General features: G+C 42.2%; 1 protein-coding gene across 2 annotated transcripts in view; it reads left to right on the top strand.

The window, feature by feature from the left end:
• CDH20 (cadherin 20) overlaps positions 1-19,798 on the top strand; it is a 119,343-nt gene extending 99,545 nt beyond the window's left edge. For both annotated transcript variants that reach the window (XM_053986852.1, XM_053986862.1), the window contains exons 7-12: positions 320-573; positions 4,592-4,728; positions 7,229-7,350; positions 9,266-9,383; positions 16,522-16,773; positions 18,205-19,798. In XM_053986852.1, the coding sequence (XP_053842827.1) occupies positions 320-573; positions 4,592-4,728; positions 7,229-7,350; positions 9,266-9,383; positions 16,522-16,773; positions 18,205-18,704 (1,383 nt within the window). In that variant the 3' untranslated portion in view covers positions 18,705-19,798. The remainder of the gene's footprint in view (positions 1-319; positions 574-4,591; positions 4,729-7,228; positions 7,351-9,265; positions 9,384-16,521; positions 16,774-18,204) is intronic.
• Positions 19,799-23,432: the final 3,634 nt, after the last annotated feature.

Here is a 23,432-nt window from a genome sequence, read left to right as displayed (position 1 = left end):
CTTCATGTATTTTCCTCAAAGTGGCATGAAACAGGTTGTGTGAATCATGGTGCAATGGCATGGTGGCTGTTTATATTTTCATTTTGGCAAGAAGAATGAAAGAATAGGTATTTTGAAGTGATCTGCAAGTATTTCTCCTGGCCTTTTCAGCTCAACTATCAAATTAAAGAAAGAAAAAATATACAGTGCCATTTCTAATACTACTGTCATTCAAAGCTTTTTCTGCATCTGCAAATATTTATCTTTGTTGCACTTGAAATTAAAAATAATAATGATATGGCTCAGTGTGCATAATGGTAGATTTATTTTTTCTCCTCAGCCTTTAAGTTTTGAGAGCAAAAAAAGCTACACCTTAAAGGTAGAGGGTGCCAACCCTCACCTGGAAATGCGGTTCCTGAACCTGGGTCCCTTCCGTGACACCACCACCGTCCACATCAGTGTGGAGGACGTGGATGAGCCTCCTGTGTTCGAGCCCAGCATCTACTTTGTGGAAGTGCCCGAGGATGTGGAGATTGGAACCACCATACAGATAATTTCTGCCAAGGACCCAGACGTGACCAACAATTCCATCAGGTCTGTCCTATCTTTGTGTGTTGCCCCATGAGCACTCCTTAGTAGATCTGGTTGGTGGGGCAGTGATGAGTGAGAGGAACTCTATCTTTCCAGCCAGTAGTAGTCATCAGTGGATTTATCAAACCAGACCTCACACACTGAGGGCTCTGTCAAAGCAATGCAGGAGCTCCCCCCTGTTCTGCGGTGTGGAAGATATCAGCATCAAGCCTTGCAATGAGCCAGTTAGGCATGTCCTGACATTAAAACAAACCCCAGAATCTCGCCTTTGCTGGCACAAAACCTGAGAGCATTGCTGAGAACCCGCTGCTATCCTGATGGCAAGTTGATCAACTTGCTTGTCCTTTTTGCCCCTTCTCTTTCAAAGTTTGCCCTTGGCAACAAGCTCAAACATGCAACTACTTTTGGAGTAGATTGAATAATGCTAATAAATATTCAAGAACTGTTAAATTATCTAGTTAGTGTCTGGTCAAAGATGCAGAGATAGATATTCCTATAAGGCAGTAAAAAAGGTAAAGGTGTATTAGAGCTATGGGAGCTTCATAGCTGCAACTCAGCAAGGAGCCAAAGGAGCAAATTTGTGTGATCATAGCACTCTTTTCTATAGTGGCTGCCAGCCACTGCCAGCCCCATTTATCAGAGGAGGGTGTTCTTCTCCAAAGCCAGCCCACACAGAAATTTTCACTACCTGCAGTGGCAACTGCAAATTGCAAATTGCAATTGCAAACTGCAGTGACTGCAAATTTATTATCCCAGCAGGTTTGCCGCTCCTCTCATCTGAGAGTTTTAGGTGTTGAGCTACTGTTTAACTACCCATGCATTGGTCCAGCTTCTGAGATACCTGTGCTCAGGAACAGTCATGGGAAATACAGGAGGGAGTTGAAACATTGAGCATTAGGATTTTTTGAATAAAGTAAAATCTAAATGAGCAATTCTGTGGGCTTTAGCTAGGAGATCTGAGCAGACACAAAGCCTGTTCTTCTTAATGGTATTGCACTCTGTGTTACTGGTCTAATTATTTTTTTCCTCTCTGCTACTTTAATATACCTATCTTTTCTGCCTACATTATAAGGTTATCATACTTCTCATGACATTGCCTCAAATTCCTCAGTAAAACTATTATACTGTCTGCATCACAATTTTATTACCCTAAACTTTTTTCTACTTGCATCCTATTTTGCTGATTACTGTCTGGCATTATCCAAACCCTGCAATGCAAACAGCTCTCTGCTAATCTGCTTAAAATAGTATAAGAATAATTCTGAGGACTATCAGAGGGTAGAATTTATCATTGTTATTTTTAATGAGGCTTTTCTTAGTTTTTTCAGAGCTTTGCAGTGACTGCCATTGATGAACAACACTATAAAGCACAGAATCCATCAACAAAGATACATTAAAAAAAAAAAAAACTTGCACAGACTCTTTTGTAACTCTATTCTTTGACAACTTCCTTCCTCTTTTCTTCCTACCTTCCTCCTTTTCCACTGCCCTTTCTTCCTTCATTCCTTCCCTTCTTTTCCCCCATGTTGAGGTAAAGAAACAGATTTTAAAAGTAAGAATAAATACCATTTGTAAGCTATCTAAAATGCAGATAGTAAGAATTAGTTCTTGCCTCTTCTGTGGTCTCCTCCATTCATTCCAACTCAGTGCAGTATCAGTCTAGCAATGTTTTAAGCTGAATTCACTTTGCACAGGGCAAGGCAAGCTAAGAAAGACAATAATCCCAAAACTTACTATGTTGTACAAGTTGAAATCCATCTGAAATTTGAACTGCGATTGGGCTCAAAACCTCACTTACCCAGCATCCAGTATCTGGCTCCCACACTTTGAAATTCTGATGGCTGGAAATATGACATGATTGTTTTTAAATTATTCAGGAAGGTTATCTAAATAGTACAGTGGAAACAAGTGTGTAGGAGCAGGTACACTTTTCAAGAGAACTTAGCTGGAGAATCTAGAAGATCCACCTGTGCCTCTTGGCACTGGTGCTTAATTCTGAACCACTAATCACAAGGCTATAGTCAATTTCAGATACTCATTGGCCTTAAAATGTCAAAGAGAAATTATTTTTATAGGCCTCATACAATAATAATTATTATACCAAAATATAGGAACGTTCATACTTATTGTCTAAATAAATCAAATGCCTGAGAAATCTCTTTATTTATGAAGAGTTAGGAAGGACTGGGAAGGAAAGGGCTGCAAACCTGCCATCCCTTCCTCTTTGACTGTTCTGAAAAAGAGTGTAAAAGAATTTCCTAACAACATATTTCTGTAGTGTTTTATATCCTGGTTTAATAACTCCCTCTATAAAGAAAAGGCTGTCATGCTTGTTCCAGTGAGTGCATTCATGCTGAAAGGAGAAAATTCAGAAGAATGAGCCCTGTTCAATGTCTGTTGTGAGTAATGCTTTCAATTCCCATCCACTCTGATGAAAGAACCAACAAAAAGGACAGCAAGTCTGGGCTCTGTTCTAGGCTGTGACACTTACCTAGGCCTGTGTGTGGCTTTGGCCAAAGTATCCCTTACCATGCTGACACTCAGCTGGTAAGCAGCTTGCACAAAGTGCCTTTAAGAGCAAGGCGATGGCTGTGAAATACTGAGTATTTTACCCACCCTGCAAAATCATCCCTCTGACCGAGTACTGTAGTGACCTCTGTCCATCAGCTGCCTCCTTGCCCAGGTTTTCTGGCCTGCAGGCACCACCACAATCCCCCATTCACAGGTGCAGGAAGCCGGTTCCCAGCACTGAATTGACATGACATTGGTCAGGAAGGGTCAGTTATCACGATGAATCAGCCTCACAGAGGGAGCTGTTTATCTGATTGGATGCTGTGAGAAGGCCACGCATCATCCCCCTTGTGCTGACACAGCCCCATCAGTATCATGCTTCAGGATGAATGTGGAATTTATTCCCCTCAAGAAGGAGAGAATACAGAAGAAAAGGAAGGGAATGGTTCCTCCTCATCAGCCTAGGTGCTCAGAGCTGATCTGAAGCCATTTTCATCCTGTCTGAATTTGCCTAGGGACAGGGCACAATTACTTCTCTTAGAAAAAGAAATTCTACTCCTCACTGTCAGATTTTCTCTGTTAAACAGACGTTCCTGCACTGATCTGTGCCTTACTTTGAGGCTTCTTCCTCTAAATCTTCCTGTCTTCCAGCTCCATTCAAGTAGTACTAACTGTTAAAAGCCATTAGCCACATGAACTTTTTCCGACATCTCACTCTGAACCTATGCAAGTCAAAGGAGCACATAACTAGGTTGTGGAAGAATGTGGATCTGCTCTGTACAACACTATCCCCATTGCTGGGATACTTTGGTGGCTGTAACACACAGTTTTCACAAGAGTTGCTTTTGGAACCCAGGGCACAGGGAATATTTCTCTGCCTGTCCTGAGAGGTCCTGACCCCTAGGGGAACACTGCTTTTAACCTTCGTCCATGGAGAAAGCTTCCAAGACTCTGGAATGAATTGGAATCTATGAGTGTGTGAAATTATACTACTATGATAATAGTATAGTTTATCACAGGGTGAAATCTTAAGAGTTTTGGGTTTTTAGTATGGAGGTAGATAGAAGACAAGATGGAGGATTTGGGGCATTATCTGATCTCCTCCTTGTCCTTCATCTACTCCATTTTCTGCAGTGCTGGTGACACAGAGTGATTGGTTAGAAAGAACCGCAATGCAGATGTTGCGTGGACAAACAAATAATTAGTTATTGGTAGAAAGGTAGGAATAAAGTACACTCTAAGAGTTAATTGGACAAAATAGCTTTAAAATACCTTGAATCTGTGTGTCTTGTCACCTTTTGGTGCCTTCTCTTTGTATGCTAAGTCTGAGATGTAGACAGCATGCTGAACTTTTGATAAGAGAAAAATAAACAACGTGAAGACTGAAAAAACCAAAAGTCCCATCCATCTCTCAATACTGGCACAGAACTTTTTAGGGGTTTCCCCATCAGGGGGATCCTCAGGGAGGTTCCCACAGGTTGCATAATATTTTTCGTATGTACTCTTGCAGATACTCGATTGACAGGAGCAGTGATCCGGGACGGTTCTTTTATGTCGACATAACATCAGGAGCACTGATGACTGCAAGACCTCTTGACCGGGAAGACATTTCTTGGCACAACATCACTGTGTTGGCCATGGAGCTGAGTAAGGAGAATGCAGACTGTACATAGATTAAAGAGATACAGTAGACAAAGCAGGCTGAGAGACCTGAATTCAAAGTTCACATATTGTTATGCACTGAGTGGGAAGGTGCATTAAGTGAATTGCTCCTCTGACATCAACCAGCGAATACTGCATTTTATTTATTTTTTTATGCTCATTTTCACAGGGTGGTGGGAGGCATAGAGGATGGCAATTACATGCAGAGTCCATCTTTTTCAATTCATTAGCATTCCAGGGATTTATTTAAAACTCTTCCTGATGTGTTTCTGGCAGAGTCCTCTCACTTCAGAAAGGCTAGGCAGCTAAAGAAAATACTGCAAAGGCTGCACAGCTGCTAGAGCTCCCAGCCCTGCCTGGGAGGATTGAGTGGTGCAGGGGTGGGTAGGCAGCAGTGATCCTACACTGCTAGGTCACTAGTTGAAATCTGCTCTGGTTCAGCAGCAAGTAAATGACATCGCCATCTGCTTGCTACATAAATAATTTGGGCCAGAGTGCTTTGGGATCTTCGAGTATGCTGAACTCATTGTGCTTTTGGGTTTTACAATGAGCTAAAACTTAGCTCAGGATTCATCTGTGCCGGGTATTTTTCAAGGCTGTGAGAACAAGGAGATGCTCATTTCATCATGACAGTATGAAAAATTTAGCTGAGTTTGAAATGCTCACAGATGTGAGCTTCATAAAGGAGCTTCAGATATATAAGCAAATAAAAGGTGCACCTAGTCTTCACCTGAAATTCCTTCGGTTCACATAGCTTTTGCTTGGGATCTCAGTTCACCTGTGAGGGGCAGCAGCTTTTCTGCAGCTTGGTGCCAATAGCTGAGTCATTCCTTGTGTCTCAGAAAGCTTCCTGCACATCGAGCTGTGCCAGAGATATGGGGCACTTTGATAGGAACAAAGTTTCAACAAGCTTGCCCAAATTGCAATCAGCCAGCTTGAAAGCAGGGGGAATGTTTCACAAGAGTTGGAGTGACTCTGCGACATATTTGCAGGCTGTTCCAGCACAGAATGCCTTTCTGTGCCCTTTTAAGTCGTGAGAGGGGTTGAGACAATGGGATTTCACCTCCATCTATTTTGACACTACTTTTATTTTCAGCCACCAATGGCCATTGCAATTCCATGAGTCTGTAAAAGCTGCCTCTGTAGCAGCACTTGAGAGTGAAAACAATAGGAAGGCATGTCTTCCTTTGGTTCCCTTTCCATTAATCCTCTGTCAGTTTTGCTCTGTACATGTGCAGCACAATATTTTAATGTAGTGAATAGTTTCAAAAATATCTTAGCTGTGCACTCTTAAATAAGGCCCATAGTGCTAAAGGTCAGATGAATTATTTCTAAGAGTGTGAATGCAGATATTCATCTGTCACAACAACAGGTGTGTTAGCAAGATGTATGTATGCATATGTGGGAAGCTGAAGGATTACATTACAAATTAGGGAGAAACAATATAGTTTGAGTATTATCTCAATGACACAATGTGACACACGTTGTGGACTACAGTACGCTGAACATTTAGAAAAATTCCAGAGTTTATGTAAACTCTCTATTGTTTATATGAATATATCATTTCTTGCTATAAAGGGAGATGTATATGGAGATAAATGTACAAAGTGCTACTCTAAAACGAAGATGAGAATACTAATGTTAAAGAAATTTTCTTTATTTTTGCACCTCTTCTGATCCCTTAATATTTTTTTTCTTTCTGATTACAGTTTCATTTTATCATTAAATAAGGAGGGAGAAAGATGATTTGGGACAGACAAGCACAAAATTATTCTGTAGCCACTTAGTTTGGAATTTGTGAAGATATGTGAAAAGATGTACAGATTTACTGACAAAGAAAGCTAATGCACCAGTGGGACAGAAACATCACAAATGATGTCATGCAGAATGTAAAATTTTCATTGCAATTTTAAGCTTCACTGAAAGCTTTTCTGTACAATTTCATGTGTTATTACATTTTAAACCCCTTTGTACAAAGTATCAAAGACTTGACACTATTTTTGAGTTCAAGGAACATAAATTCTGAGCAAAAGCATCTCTGAACTGGAGATAGAAACTGCCATTTTTAACAAGTTCTAAATAACAAGTCTATCCTTAAAACAGTACCTTCCTAATTCATGACACCAGTAGGGAGGCTCAAGAAACAGTATTGCCCAGTTGAAGGGCAATAAAAAAAAAACAGGGCATTGTCTAAAACTTTTGCTGTAGAAATAGTTCATTGGACTGAACCAGGTTGAAGTCTTTTACAGAATTGTTTTGTTTGTAAAATATGTGATTAGATGGGAAGCCAGGCTAGACAGAGAGCAGCATTTGCAGCTTCACTCTGAGTCACACAATACCCAGGTCACCACCGTTCCCAATGGGAAGATGTGATTTAACACAAGCTAGTAGTGTAAAACCTGATTTACCTCTTGAGCAGAGTGAGGAGCAGCCTCCTTCCCTTCCCACATACTGCCTTTCCTTACATTAAACCTTCTTCTTCCAGATAACCCCTCACAGGTGGGCAGCGTCTCTGTGACAGTGAAAGTCCTGGATGTGAACGATAATGCACCAGAGTTTGCAAGATTTTATGAAGCTTTTGTTTGTGAAAATGCCAAAGCAGGCCAGGTGAGAAATGCTTGTACCAGCAGGGGTTGGGAAGGGTATGCTGTCCTACGTGGAGTCAGCATGCCAGGAAGGGTGAGTGTTGGGAAGAAGGCTCAGCTACTCACACATTTCATCTGAACTCTTAGCAGCAGCTGTCTGTACTTCATTCCAAAGGCAAGCATATCCCACTGGAAGGAGCATCACATATAGTACCTCTTTTGTTTCTCCCACATTTCTTTTATTCTCCCAAAGTAGATTCTAGGCTCACTGCACAATGCATTTCATAGCTGAAATAATGCCTTCCCTTAGGCATGTGCCAGCAGGCAAACAGCCAGTGTGTCCTGTAGCAGAATCAAAGAGAGGAGAGGTGTTATGAGAAGTACCACAGAATCAGCTCAGGCCACGTGTGACAGACAAGGCTTACTACTAAATGTTTTAAGAGCCTTAAGCACACCTGGACTTATGGGAGCTGGACATAACTTACTACATCAGGTTCAAAGGGGTGCTAAGCAGAATATGTTCTGCTGTGAACTGAAGATAACAGAGTCAAAAGCAACACAAGACTTCCCATTGCACACACTCTAAAGGAGCACCTTCAAGCAAGCGGTGAAGACTCTGCTCCTCTCCCTTCCAAAACCTCATCAAAGCCCTTGAACAAGGTTGCCAGTGCCAGAGACAGATGTGAGCTCTCCCTCACTGGACCTGCTGCAAACTGTGCTTATGATCATTTATGGGGAGCCACTTCTTGCTCCATCACCAGAGTCCACGGTGGGGACTGGTGCCTCCTCATGCAAAGCTGACTAGCTTAAATAGCATTTAAACACATAGACACGCCTCTCATGATCTGTGAGGGAAAACTTATGCAAGTAATATCACTGTGTGTTTGCTGAAGCTTCTCACAGATGTGTGAAACACTATGAAATAACTGCTCGCTGCTGGGGTAACTGTCCTTACAACTATCATATATAGGATATTTTCATCTCACCAGTTTACAGAGCTTCTTAATAATATAGGCAATAGAAATCATTGCCTAGACAATTTTTCCTGGTTTTGAAGGGTGAGTGCCCTAGTTAATAAGCTGTTTAATAAGTTCAATATTATTATGAATGCTAATCTGCTCTACTTCCTTCAGCAGAGAATGATAAATTCTATTGCCACATTTTAAAAAGTTCTGAAATCAGTTTTAAGGTGGTGAAAGAGCCTTTATGGGTCTGACATTTGCCTTTGAATCCCAAAATAACTTTCAAGTTAAAAAAAAAATCCAGGTGAAGATTTACTCCTTGTCCAAAAAGATGCCAGAATGTTTATTCAGACAATGCTTATTATGCTTCAAGCTGTTAGACCGCCTTTACAAAGCCTCTATAAGTGAAGTAACAAAACTCTTTCTGGATTTAGCATTGTCTTAGTTTCTTTAGTTTGGTGTTATTTATTGCATATGCATTCTGCATGGTTGGCTTTTCTCTCATTTCCACTGACATCTTGGGAAGAATTGTGTTGATTTAAAACTAAAGGAGTGTCAAAGTAATCAACCTGAAGTCCTTTTCTACCTGCATAATGAAGCTGAAATTAAGTATGAGCTTTCTTACAAGCTCTCTAATGCGCAATGAATCTTCTGAAAAACCTGGGCCCCCAAAAGACAAAAAGAAATGTGCAACAGAAGATAGGGATGCATGACAGAAAAGCATCTGTTATTTGAGGTAAACCGAATATTTCCTCCTTTGTTTAAAAGTGATGTGCATGACTACAGCAAAATACATGACCCCTGCAAGCTTTTGAGTCTCTTCTTGAGAGAAGATTGTACCTCTGGAAGGCAATTTTATTTAAATGCTCCAGTTGCTTATATGCATAGATATAAAATACATGTTATCTGTTTGTTTGTTTATATTATAAATATTTTGCTTCTCACCTGTTTCTACTTTTCTTTTGTGTTTTGTAGCTGATTCAGACAGTGAGTGCCATCGACAGGGACGACCCACAGGAGGGTCAGCACTTCTACTACAGCCTGGCTCCAGAGGCAGCCAACAACCCCAACTTTACTCTAAGGGACAATCAAGGTAATCAGAGTGGACACAGACAGTTAGCTACTCTAATTTCTAATGCCTGAGTTGGACTTGAGAAGCTGTGACTTACAGGGGGTGATAAGACTGCCATTTCAAATAATACCAAGTGACACCTGCTCCTTAAAGGCAATAATAAAATGACATATTACTTAATACACTTGAAGGTTATATGATATTTTCTTCTCTATAAATATTCTCTAGCAATAGGCCCCTTTTTCTTTTTCGAGGAAATGTGCCAGTGTTTTGTGCAAATTCAGGTCTTTTGGTCAGGCTGCAGGCATCTCGGATTATCGGAGTGGAAATTGCATTTGCTCAAAAGGAGATGCTTAAAGGTAGGATAGTAACTGGAGCTAGAAGACAAATCTGAAGGGAATTACATTGCTCTTTTTTTTGTACTCTTCATGTTTTCTCTCAAGCACAGAAAAAAGGAAGGTTTTTGTACTGTTCCAGCCTTTTCCCTCAAGCACTTTTTTCTTTCTCCCAGCACATCCTCATTTCCCTAGAGAAAGAGGGAAGTAGGGAAGACTCGCAGAGCCTTAGAGGGGTAACTTGGTGTACAGCTAAAGGTCTCTGTAAGATGACCTAAGTAGAAACTGAAACACCAGTGGGAAGACTCATGGCAAATCACTGGCATTTGAACACTCTAACCAGTGAAATTTGATTTTTTTTTGGGAAAGCTTTGGTGGTTTTGGAGCCTGCAGGAAAGTCCTGCCATAGCAGGCCTCTGCATGACTGCTGTTGATAGATGATCTCCATGGGCAGACAAGGTCTAAAATCAGGTCCACACCAGCCTTCATTAGGAAAGTGGGATGATCTTGAGTGACCTGGTGTAGAGCTTGGAAAGTCAGTATTGAGGGGCTGGGTTTCAGTACAAGTTTAGTGTAGAGTACCATGAATCAGCAAGCAATTCCAGAATAAATGGGGAGAAAGACTGGCCACCTGCAGCATCTATGGCCAGCCTCCAAGCCCAGCCTTGCTCCCATACATGCCTGCTTGTCACACTTACTTCCATAAGCCCCTATCCGGGCCTCTCCAGGCATATGAAAGAGCAACAGAAAGGCTTATAAAGAATCCCATGCATTCACTAACCAAACATGTCTTAAAACATGGTACTTGCAGTGTCTGGAGTCCTCCTCCACAGCATGCTAACGCTCTTTAATCCCAAAAGCATTTTTCTCTATAATGTCCCTGAAGGCTTCCCACACAATTTCCTGCATTTTTATCCCCTTCTTTCTCTCCTTTTTTATTTGTGAGTATATATTGCCAAAATAAATGAACAACTATTGCTAAAGCATTTGGCAAAGCAAGCTCATTTCATCCTCAAGGCATTGTTCTAAAAAAAGGAACTCGCAAAACTCCCAGCATCAGATGCACTTTTCTGTCTCAGGCCATACTTGCAATAATTTATAGTGACAGCAGTGACTGAATGGCTTTGCCTCCCATTCTCTATAAAATACCAGTTTTCCATATACATTTATATATATATATATATATATATATATATCACAAGAAGCTTAGGGTACTATTAGTTACTAATTTGAAATAAAAATATTAAGTATCAAACCACTGACTGTTTGAATGATCCACATAATAAACCATAGCATAAGAATATTAAGTTATTAGAGAGCACCCAAAGGAGGGCCATGAGGATGGTGAAGGTATGGGGAAGCTGTATGGGGTGCAGCTGGGGTTACTTCGTCTGTTCAGCCTGGAGGAGACTGAGGGGAGACCTCATTGTAATTTCCTTGTGAGGGGAAGCAGAGGGGCAGGTACTGATTTCTTCTCTCTGGTGACCAGTGACAGGACTCAACAAAACAGCATGAAACTGAGTCAGGGGAGGTTTAGGTTGGATATGAGGAAGACATTTTTCACCCTGTATGAGCACAGTTTTTCAGGCTGTATGAGCACTGAAAACACTCCCCAGGGAAGTGGTCAAAGCACCAAACCTGTCTCAGTTGAAGAAGCACTTGGGCAAAGCTCTCAGGCACACAGTGTGACTCTTGGGGTATCCTGTGCAGGGCCAGGAGTTGGACTCAATTATCCTGATGGGTCCCCTACAACACAGCATATTCTATGATTCTATGATTAAGGGTTTATTTACTGCCTCAGCAATTTGGAGAGCAGTAGTCATCTCAGTAAAAGTAATTTATGCTTATATTTTCATCTAGGGGCCACTAAGAACTATATAAATCATGTAACTTGGGCACAGAGGGGGTAGCTATAATGTTTGTCACAGGGTGGCTAGACAAGAAACAGAACACACTTTGCTAGTCACAGCCTGTGCCCATAAACACAAGACAGGAATGTTTCCCAGGCTGTGGAAAGGCACTGTTAAGATTAGCAATTGTGCTGATTACTTGGTTGTCCAATATAGCAGTAAGAGAAACTGCAAGACGTGTAGCCTTCTTGGCAATAATTAAAACCTTGATTTATACTGAGCAACAGATAGATCACAGTTTGCATTCTGATGAGCTGTTTTACATTTTTTTTTTTTTGGCCCTTGTAATTTTAGTCTCTGAGAACTTCTTCAGTCTATTCATTCTTTGCATATCATCAGCAGACAGAGAAATCCTATTGTTCTCCTTTATAGATGGGGATCTGGGGCAAGGGGAAATTAAGCTACTTACATGCTGGGTTCCCTTTGAGTTCAGTAAAATCAGTGAGAAATAGACATGTTAAGTAGCTGCAACAATCTGGGCACAAATGGCTTCTCAAGGCCTTATAGGATAAATGCAATTGAGCTGGAGTCTCCCATCTCTTCGGTGTCTGCTGTAGGGCATTGGCAAGCCATCCTCCTTCCAACTTCTTCCAGGTGAGATTAAGCTGGGAATAAGTTAGAAAGAGAGGCTTGCTGTAAGAATGAACAACAAAATAAGATTACTGCATTTCCAGATTAAACTCTGAGCTGATCTTCTGTTGAACCTTAATGACTGCCCTCTATCTTTGTGAACCAGAACTGTTGAAGAGAGAAGCCTTTTTTAATAAGTGCAGGATCAGGATCAGTCATAGTCATACTCCCACCAGGCCTGGTGTCCTGGCAGTCCTTTACATTACAATTAAATTTGTCCTAAGGAAATTTTAGCTATTTCTGCCTTCCCTAAAACTGTGGTCTACTTCACATATGTAAGCAGTGAGCTGAAAATCCTCAAGGAAGGGTGTGACTCTTTCCCCAACCCAGTCATGTCTAGATTGCCTGCTTCCTTGAGTTCTTTCTCCCACTCCTGGTGGAGTATTTCTTTATATTATTCCTAGCCCTTCATAATTACTACACTCAGTTTTTAAAGTTTAACAATTGTCAGGCTAATCATCCCCAGTTCTTCTGCAGGTGCATGTAGAAAGAAACCAAGCCTTTCTCTTGAGAAGAGCAATGGTTAGCTCTGATCTCAAGGTTGGGACCTACACAGTGGTTAATTCCCCTGACCTCTCCAGAGAGGTACATCACTTCCAGTGAGGCAGAAAACTGCAGGAAGATGGTGCTCCATGGCTTGTTCTCACGACCACATGAAGACACCAGCCTGCACGCCTGTGGGAAGTTCAGTTTTCACACAAATGTGGAACCAGCCATGCTACAATCTTCATCATCTCTGCTCAGTGCTGGAGCTAAGCGCTGCCACCCAGCCCTCTATGAGCCAAAGGTGCCGTACTGGATGCTGAGAGGAAAAATATTGTGCATTCTTATCAGGCCTGCTTTATTTTTTTTAATATAATGGGGCTTTCATGTCCTCACAAGCCCTCTTCTCTTGATGGCTGGGGCTTAGCAGATATCAAATTTGGAATAAAATTGTCTATTCCAGTTTCTGCCATGCTGCATCACATTCCACTATGTCCTTCGCACTGCACTAGCACGTCAAATCACATTGGCTTTTGATGAGTCACACAACGAGCTTTGGCACCAATGTATTTCAGTTGCAGATTAACAGGTACAACAATTCTTTAGGGATGATTTGGATGCCTGCCTAATACAAAGCAAAATTAAACAAAAAGCTCAAAATGTAATACTGGGAGTTAAAAAGATAATTTAATTACAAAGAACATTTAAGACACAGATGATATGGTCAGGGCATCACAGCAGAATGTATATATACATATATATCTTTCAATATTAGATTATAAAAGTTTGGTTTTGGCCTGAAAAAAGAATGGTTTAAAATCCTTGATATCTTTCACTAGCTGATTTTGCACAGCTTCTGTCAGGTTCACTGCCTGTGACTTCTTTTACAGGCGAGTATGACCAGCTCAGAATAATTAATCTTTTTTCACCTCAAAAAGAGCAATTTTATATGAAATGAAGGTTTGCTGTCACTTGAATAGAAGTTGTGACTTCTATTGTAAGTCAGTTTAAAGAAAGTGAATCTTTCACCCAGGAAAGAGAAATACAACCAAATTACAGTTAGAGTGACTCAAGTATTTTCATTGACACGGCATAAACGCAGGCACTTTGCCACTTTCTGCCTTTGGGCTGCTTTCTCTCATGCCAAAACTGGCCCGGTGATGAAAAGATATGATATTAATAGCTGTGGAGCACATATAGAGGGCACATAAACAGCCCAAGGGAGAGAAAGCACTTGTGTGTGCCCCAGGAGAGAGAAGGGAAAGGTTTGAGCAGGCAAGAGCTCCTGTCCACAGCACTCCCTTTGCCCAGGAGCAGTGGGAGGCATAGGGTACTTCTCTCTGATGAGTTTTGGGACACATTCCTGAATCATGGAGTCATTCAAGTTGGAAAAGACCTCCAAAATCATTGAGTCCAACTGTTAATCTAATGCTGCCAAGTCCCCCACTAACCCATGGCCCTAAGTGCCCCATCTACACATCTTTTGAATGTCTCAGGGATGGTGACTCAAACACTTCCCTGGACAACCTTTTCCAATGATTGACCATCCATTTAGTGAAGAATTTTTTCCTAATATCCAATCCTCCCCTGGTACAACTTGAGGCTGTTTCGTCTTGTCCTATCGTTTGTTCCTAGGAAGAGACCTACCTATGTCTGTCCATACCCACCACACATACTCAGAGTTGCATTGCATATCAAAAGTGAAATCAGTAAACACTGACACATAATCAGTTTTAAGCAACTTTGGGATTTCATTTTGCACCTTATAGTTTTTCCTTAAAGCTCCAGCTCTTGGGACAACATGATTTAACAAGACACTACAATTTTACTATATATTTGCATGCAGACATGCAGACATGCAACACACAATTCAGAATTTTATGTTTTTGGAGTAAAAGCTTGAAATGTCATTGACATGCAAGAAAAAAGACCCTGAGATTCTTTTTAAAAACATGTCACAAATTTAAATTGATCTCACAAACTGTGGAACCTGACATCTTAATACTTAGGTGTGCCTGTACTCTCTGATGCCATAAGATTTGAAGCACAGAGTTTGTAACTTGGACCATAGTTTAAGTTTAGGAGACAAGTCTGGTTAGTCTAGCTTGAGTTTGCCTATATTCCATAGTTGGCTGTATATGAAGCTCCTGATTTCCCTTCAAAAAGCCATCAAATAATTTTTTGGTGTCCAGACTACACTAGATCATATAGCTGAATTTTTCTGCATATAACCTGAGTCTTTACAATGAAAAAAAATCACCCAAGATTTAAATCTTAGCAGTAAATGGACAGAGGAATAATAAGGAAATTGAACACTTCCATGTTAATATTTTAGGTTTTTTCAGAGTCTATTTGTGATCAGAAGGTTGCTTGCCATTTCCAGGCAGCAGTTCCATTGTGCCAATCCACCTGGGAACAGCTGCTCCGCATCCTGAATTTTCAAGCATAGCAAATGTACATTGGTAACAACCTGGAGATGCAGATGGCCAGACTGTGTGACCTCTTTTGAACCAAGGGAACAGGAAACAAAACTAAGTAGTAAAAGAAACGGCATGAAGACCAATGCCATCAGAATCAGAACTTTTAGGTCTGCCAAAGAGAAGAAGTACCTGTGTTCCCCAGTAATCTTTCCTGGCCCAAGCCTTGCAGACATGTTTGTAAGAAAGGACAATTTTCATGCAAGTTCCTTTAGTCTCTTTAGTGAGCCAGATCACATTGGAGACATTCAGTCCTGCACTTTCTAAAAGTCTCTGAGGCTATAGGCTAAAAGTCAGCACTGACAAAATCAACTTGTCTCCAAGAAGTTTTGCTTTGGCATCCTGAGCTGAGAATTGAGAACTTCCTAAATCGACTTTCTACTCTTTTTTCCCCTTGTTTTTAATTAGGAAACTTGGTGCACTTTCTGAGGAATTTGAGGGAGGAGATAGACAGGAATTCAAATGCCACTGGTAAATGTTGACATTTAAAAAAGCATGTTGAATATGAAGGAAAAAACCCCAAAGGTAGGAATTTCCCTTGAAATCGCCAACAGCAACTGTTTGTTAGGTCACTCCTTTACTATTTTTGTCAGCAGCATCATTCTGATTCCTTTTGATTTAAGTTCTTATAAAAACAGGCAGTCACACTAAATGAAGCAGAATGGTCAAATCAAAGCAGAATAATTCTAACGATGACACAAAGCATTCTGGCTTTTTTCTATGGCAGAAGTACTAAAGAAATTGCATGTACTTCACAGAAAAAATGTTTAGTTGCAAATTTTCAACTCACTGTTGCTTTGGGATAGCAAGCTGGGCTTTTTCCTTTGTCCTCTTGTTGCCTCAAGCAGATGACCATGCCATATATCAAAAACCACAGAGTACCATAACATGTCCACAAAGGTTATATGCCAGCATCTCCAAAATGGTGGCAGCGTCTGAGATTTGGAAAAGCTGCTGAGCATAAGCAAACAGGGACAACAAGTTCTCTTCAACTGCTTATTTCAATCTTGCCCTCTGAAAGCTCTCAGCTAAATCTGAACACTGTGAGTTTGCTCTGGGCATCTTATATCAGAAGGGGTAAAGGCAACTCCTAAGGTGTATATGCCTCTCAGGTTTGGATCTATGGCCTGAGAAGATACTGGAACAGGGGAAGCAGAGGCAAAATGATTAGTGATGAACTGATTAAAAAAAAAAAAAAAAAAAAAAAAGAAGAGAGAAGAAAAAATGGATGTGGGTCTAGGGCTGATTCTTTTAAAATTCTTTCTCTGCTGAATGTATTTGCTCTGCATATAAACTGTTCTCTCTGTTTTTTTCGTGCCCCTAGACAATACAGCGTGGATTTTGACAAGGCGCTCTGGCTTCAGACAAAACGAGCAGAACACCTTTTACCTGCCCATCCTGATCAGCGACAACGGGCGCCCGGTGCTGAGCAGCACGGGCACGCTGACCGTGCACGTGTGCAGCTGCGATGAGGAGGGCATGGTGATGTCCTGCAACGCCGAGGCCTACGTCCTCCCTGTCAGCCTAAGCCGAGGGGCACTCATTGCCATCCTCGCCTGCATCTTTGTTCTGCTAGGTAAAGCCTTCACTTCTTGGGAGGGACAGACTTTCAGGTTCTGGACAGGGGGCTGCTGATCCACCAAAGGTGTAGGAGCCAAACACACACACACACACACATTGTGTGTACATGTATACGTAGACACACACATGTAGATGCCTAAAGGGCCAAATCAAGGACCCCATGGTGTAGTCAGGTACGTATGGCCTCAGGATCTGAACTGCAGGAATGGGGGAAAACTATGACCTGCAAATATTTCTGCCAGATGCCCAAAGTCCTAGGGTGTCTGATATGGCCATGCTTTCCTGCAAGGGTATGGCAGTGGGAAGTATTGAAAGCTGTGGCTTAGGGCAGGTTAGTTTCTCATCCTGCTCCACCAGAAACAGTAGTGGTAAGCCCAATTCCATTTCTTGTCTTTTGGAGAGAGATATCCCCACCTCTGTCCTTCTTTCTTGAAACTCTACATTTAAATGGTGCCTGTGCTGCAGTAAAGGGGCTGAGAGAGTCTTGCATGAGTTCTGTCTCCACAATTAAATTTCATGCTTTCCTTGCCCAGACATCCTATGTCCCCTGTTAACTGTTGGCATCAAAAGAACTTCAGTTCCCTTGTTCACTCTCTCAAATCATGCAATACTAGTTCAAAACACACATTCCCTGAAATTTCAGGGGACCCAGTTTGAGGAACAGTGTACTAAGATACAGGAAAAATTCTTTAAAAGTGCCTCAATTCTGGCTCTTCAAAGGAGCCTAGATACCTCAGCTCAAATTTTCAGTATTCAAATGTTTGCTGAGTTCTAACTCTGGAAATAGTCACCAAGTGATGGCACATTTTCAGTAGCAAAGGGCTCTGGTGCCTGTACAACCACTTCTCCCCATGCTAATAAGCACAGCGAGGGTGAGGAGCACCAGCACTAGAGCACTGCAGGAGGCTTGCAGATAAACAAAAAATTCCTTACAGCAGACTAAGGGGCTAGCTCTGCATTTTGCTGTGTAGGCAGACATATCACCATGGTGCCTTAGGACCATCCATCTCTGTCACATGCAGTGGCCAGCCAGAGAGGCATCCCCAAAGCGGGTTGCAAAAGCCACCCACAGAACAGAAAACAAAATATCTCTATGGTACTATGCTGCTGCAGATAAACTGTTACTGACCTCTGAGCTGGCTAGCTTAAAAGTGGCAAGCACCACTGGATATCCATGTCCTAAGTGTCACCAGGAGTTGAGAATTCAGGTGAGAGAGAGAGGACAGATTAGCAGGACTTCAAGCTACCAGTTTTGACTGGGGAGTGAGAGAGATTTCTATACCCCTCAGCTTGCAAACACCACAGCTCTTTAAATCCAAGGGGCTCGTTGGACTCACCCAGGGGAATGTAGGGCAGAGGAAAATCTGAAGCCCTGGCAAGATCTGTGTCCTTGCTGACAGCCCCGTGTCTTGCTTGGCTCCCGCAGTGTTGGTGCTCCTCATCCTCTCCATGCGGCGCCAGCGGAAGCAGCCGTACATCATCGACGAGGAGGAGAACATCCACGAGAACATCGTCAGGTATGATGACGAGGGTGGCGGGGAGGAGGACACGGAGGCCTTCGACATCGCCGCCATGTGGAACCCGCGGGAGGCCCAGCTGGTGGTGAAGAACCGGCAGGACATGCTCCCTGAAATAGAGAGCCTCTCCCGATACGTGCCTCAGGCGTGCGTCATGGACAACAACGTCCACAACTACGTGCTCGCCAAGCTGTATGAAGCTGACATGGACCTGTGGGCGCCTCCCTTCGACTCCCTCCAGACCTACATGTTTGAAGGGAACGGCTCGGTGGCGGAGTCACTCAGCTCCTTACAGTCCGTGACAACAGACTCAGACCAGAGCTATGACTACCTGACAGACTGGGGGCCGCGCTTCAAGAAGCTGGCCGAGATGTACGGGGCCACAGACAGCACTGGGGCTCTGTGGTAACAGAAGAGGAATGGCAGAGGGCTTTCCATGTGAAACGGTGTCCAGTTTGATCCATTCTCATCAGATGCTTCCATGGACATGGGTGAGGCCTCATAAAAAAATAGCAATACAGTGCTTGGATGAGAATGGGAAGAAGGGTGTGAATGAAAGTCTCTCTGGATCAGCTTTACTCAGTTAAATTAAATCATGTTTAAAACTATGAGAAACAGAAGGAAGGAAGTTTTTTCCTGGTTCTTACAGCAAAATTGGAGAGCTCCACAGCATTGCTCTCTCTCTCTCTCTTCCTTTCTCTCCCCTTTGTACACGGCAGCTTACTGAGCTCTATACATCAGGGTTCAAAGATCTGTATACTCCAACTGTAATCTCCAACTCACTGAGAAATTGTCACCACAGAAGAATTTCTTCCCACTGGTCATTTTTTTCCCCATTAAAGCAGAAAAGAATTGCTTGCTAACAAGAGAAAAAAATCCACAAAGCAGAAAATTGAAACTGGAATCTCAGAGGGCTCCTTGTAAACTTAACTCCTCCTTCTGTTGCTAACAGAGCTCTTTTTTAATCTCTTAGAAACAAGGCTGAGGTTGGGGTTTTTTTTCCCATGTGACTGAGAGGGCTGGGGAAGAGGCTTTGAATTTCTGCTCTAGTTTAGTGGCTGATCTGTGAGTCACTGGCATTAACACTAATCCATCTCCTATCAAGTTTGTGTAAATTTATTCTTTACTCTTTAAAACTATGACTCTGCTAAACTGCTCAGAACAAAACCAGAAAATCTGCCTCTTTTGCACTGTAGATGTCTCTTCCACGTGCCAAATGTGAAGATTAGATTCTACCAATGAAAGCCAAATAAATTTTAAAATAAGAAAAAGCTATATTTGGTAACTACATGGGTTAGATGGGCTTTCCTAATCTGTGTGAGGTCAATCCAAGGGATGTTTACATACTGTAGATAACCTACTTGAACAAATGCAGTATTATAGACGAATAAATGGATGTAAGAAAATTACATGTATAAGTTTTGTATATTTGTTAATTTTGGTAATAAATATGATGTACTGCATACAGTACAGTACCTTAGCACCTCTTTTAATAAAAGTTAAACAGAAGGGAAAGTCTGATGGCAATTTATTGACTACTTTGCACACAGCAGTTAGTGTTTATCTGCAGCTTTACATGCCTTGAACATCAAGAAAAAATGGTTCATCAGCATCGTGCCAAGGAGACAAGGCTTCAGTTTGCAGAATCAAGCAGATTGTCTGCTTCTTTTATCATTGTTCACTTGGACATTGCCCTTAGCAGTGAATCAGCCCAAGTACAGCCCACCAGACTAGTTACTTTTCTAATCAAATCATGCTGAAGTCAAAAGGAAGTCTTGCCTGATTTTTTTGAAACATTAAGGCTGAGGCATTGATAGGCTTGGAAACCAGTTACACAGCCCTGACAGAGTCTCATGCCTTCAGAGCCATGACAGACGAAGATAAAATATCTATTCTAACTCTGCAGTCAGTTTTGCGCCTGGGTGGTCTCTTGTTTAAATGTGTAAATGAGAAGAGCTAGGGAAATTACACTAACACAAGTTTCATGGAAAGTGCAGAAAGGCCTCTGAAAGCAGAACAGCCTGCAGTGGAATTTGCAGGTTTATTTCTAGCTAAGGACTCTCTACACCTCCAGCTGCCCAGAAAATAGATGTGCACACATAGGCACCCAGTTACCCCACTTTTACTATGGGCATGCCTTACTCAGTTCCTGTTGCAGATGTACACAAATCATTGCAGTCTCTCCTTTGCCTGATCTTAGGTTGTACCAATTTAAGGCAGGAGCCATAGACTCATACAAAGTTATGCATCCCTGGAGAGCCATGCACCCACCAAGGAAAAAAGGTTTTAGTGACTTCTTGCTTGCTAATCAGATGTGATGAAAATCTGGGTCTTCACGAACATAATATGCCAAGGGTTCTGCTTATCACCTGAACATGCTTTACACCATAGCAGAAAGAGCACTGATAATTACTTGATAGTGATTCTTTTACTCATAATGTAGCACTCACCCTCATATGTCATATTGATTTTAAAACATTAAACTAGAACTGCGGCCATCATGATCAAGGAAGTCGTCTAAAGGACACAAAGCTGCCATTGAAAGTCTGAGAGCTTCCTTGCCTCCTGCCACCACAGATAGCACAGAAAATAGGCAGGAGGACATCTATTCCACCACTTCCCTGTCTGATCTAAACATTAGTTTTACATATTTTAAGCAGATGCCTGTTTCTTATTATATCTGTCAAAGCTCTGTAACCTTTCTAGACAGTCTTCCACGGCATCAGTACACTCATTACTGAAAGCCTTCCAGGGGAAGTATAAGGTGTGTACCCCTCGTAGCCATACAAGCCTTCAATGCACATAGATGATCTTGTCCCTCCACAGAGCTATGATTTGGTATTTTCAGATGATTACCGTCTCTCCCAGTAGTCACAGTCTACAGTAACAAAAAAGCCTCTAGATTGTTCTTCATATCCTGATTCCATGATGGTTTAAATGTCCTATCGTAGGCAGAGTGGGAGGATGGGGCATAAAAGTACAGTCCAGCATCCTATTGCCTTCAACCTCCTGATTTACCACAGAATGAGCTGCCTCACGGTCTGTTTTGACTCCACAGAAGCCCCCAGACGTGGTCTCTGCAAGACAGACTGTGCAGCAGCCAGGAGCAGCTTCCCAGGCTGTGTATCCCCCATTGTGGAAAGACCAGCAGCCCTTTTGCTAGGGGCTTGCACTCATGCAACAGGGGAATTCATAACCCACCTTCCTAAGCTGCATGTCAGCCTTGCATGAGGCTCTCTGATTGCCCTCAGGTTTGCCTCAACTTGTGCTCACAGTCAATAGCTGCACAGCTTGATGTTGTGACACTCACCAGCTGGTGTTTAGTAGGCACTTGGCAGCCTGGCGCTTTTTTTTTTCGGTTTTATGGAACAGGTGACAGTGTTTCTGCAGTCTGTAAAATCTCTGTGCCAACAACCAACACTTGCATCTATCACACTGCCACAAACAAAACAGAAGAACCCTCTGGTTTTGCTGATGAGATATGAAAAGGATCCATTTTCAAACACATCAGGGCTCAGCAGGCCCAGAGTAGAAGAGAAGACTCCAAACCCAAAGGAAATGCGTGGTGCCACAGACTGTCAGTGAAACAAGCACACTGGTCACACAGGTCCTCAGCCTGTTCAAGGGCAGGCCTGGCTGTGTGCATGAACATTTACAGCACTACATAAAACCTGCTCATGGTTTACAGCCAGAGAGTTCAGCTGTTTTGCATGAACACCATGTTTTGCACGGCACCCACTCTATCCACTGCCCTCCTGTAAGGGCAGAAATGTCAGAGGGCCAGAGCAAGGTCCTACGTGCCCTCACCAGTGTCCCTAGTCCCCTTGTACTCAAAGGCTGGTCTGAGTGCACAGAGCTTTTACCACTATTCATTTTGGTTTGTTTGACGTTTTTTCCATGGCTGCCAGTTCTCAGAGAAAAAAAAAAAAAATACTTACTATCCAGCAAAAATCCCCTAGTCTCAGCTGTGGCTGCAAATCTGTGGTTCAGAGGAAAAAATAATAGAGCATGCAAGTCATTTTACTAATTTCAGCCACTTAAAAATTGAGCATATGGGCTAAGCAATCCATCTCAACTGTCTTTCTCTAACAAACAGAGTTAGACAAAGAGTCATTCATTCCCCATCCTGGCCATCTGTATGATGCTATGGCCCCCTGGGGCTGTAGGACTCTCAGTTCATGGCTGGGCCTCTAGGGATTCATCCCTGCTGCTCAGCCTGGCCCTAGGCATGACATTCCCAAGCCCTCTGCTCTCCATTTGGTTTTACAAGTGACCATGGGCAAACACTACAGTCTCTGATGTTTTTCCTTCCTTTTCCTACCATCCATCTCTGCCTTGTCTAGGTAGGTTGCATGACCTGTCACTGTTATTCTGCACTGGTCATCACACCTAGGGTCTGAGTAGCAGTGTTCTTTAAACCATCTGTCAAGGACTCCAAATCTCTTCAGAGCAAAATACAGAACTGAAGAATGCATGAAAAGCGTTAACATAATTTTTTCTAGTGTAAATTTTCTTGCAACGCTGCCTTTCATTTGCTGCTGCATTACCCATTTATCCAGCTTTATTAGGCCCCGCTTGATTTTGTCATTTCTCCTCCAGCTTTTATTGCTCTTAATAATTTTATGCTACCATTACATTTGTTGCCTAAAATTCCCTTATAGACCATTCATTAAAGCCAGTAGTGACACAAATCCTTGGGGGACCCAGAGGTTATATTTTGGTCACCTAGAAATATTATTTATTAGCCCCTGACAGTATTTTCCTTGATGCAACTTTCACATAGCACAAGCTAGAACCTGCTGTCTGAGCACAGCTCCCAGGAACCATCAAACTGGAAGGATGGATATGTCCCAGAAGCCTGTTCTGCATATGCACCATATCTTACTTGTCCTGACAATGAGTATGAGAAAGGAGGCATATAAAAGATGCACAAGTGATACCTTACAGATTCCAGAAAAGTTATGACCTCGACAAATTCAAAGTTGAGGAGATTCAGTTGGTTTTGCATCTGTGCTGCCAGGGTCTTACTAATACGATTGCCTTGGTTTATGCCAGCTTAGCTATCAGATCAAACTCAGGAGAGAAGATGGGCTCAATAACAAGTGAGGATGGCACATGAGGAAATCTGTACTGTTGT

The sequence above is a fragment of the Vidua macroura genome, chromosome 1, assembly GCF_024509145.1.
Source record: "Vidua macroura isolate BioBank_ID:100142 chromosome 1, ASM2450914v1, whole genome shotgun sequence".
Classification (NCBI taxonomy): Eukaryota; Metazoa; Chordata; class Aves; order Passeriformes; family Viduidae; genus Vidua; species Vidua macroura.
The sequence above is the reverse complement of the archived record's forward strand: the minus strand, read 5'-3'. Positions and strand labels throughout refer to the sequence as shown.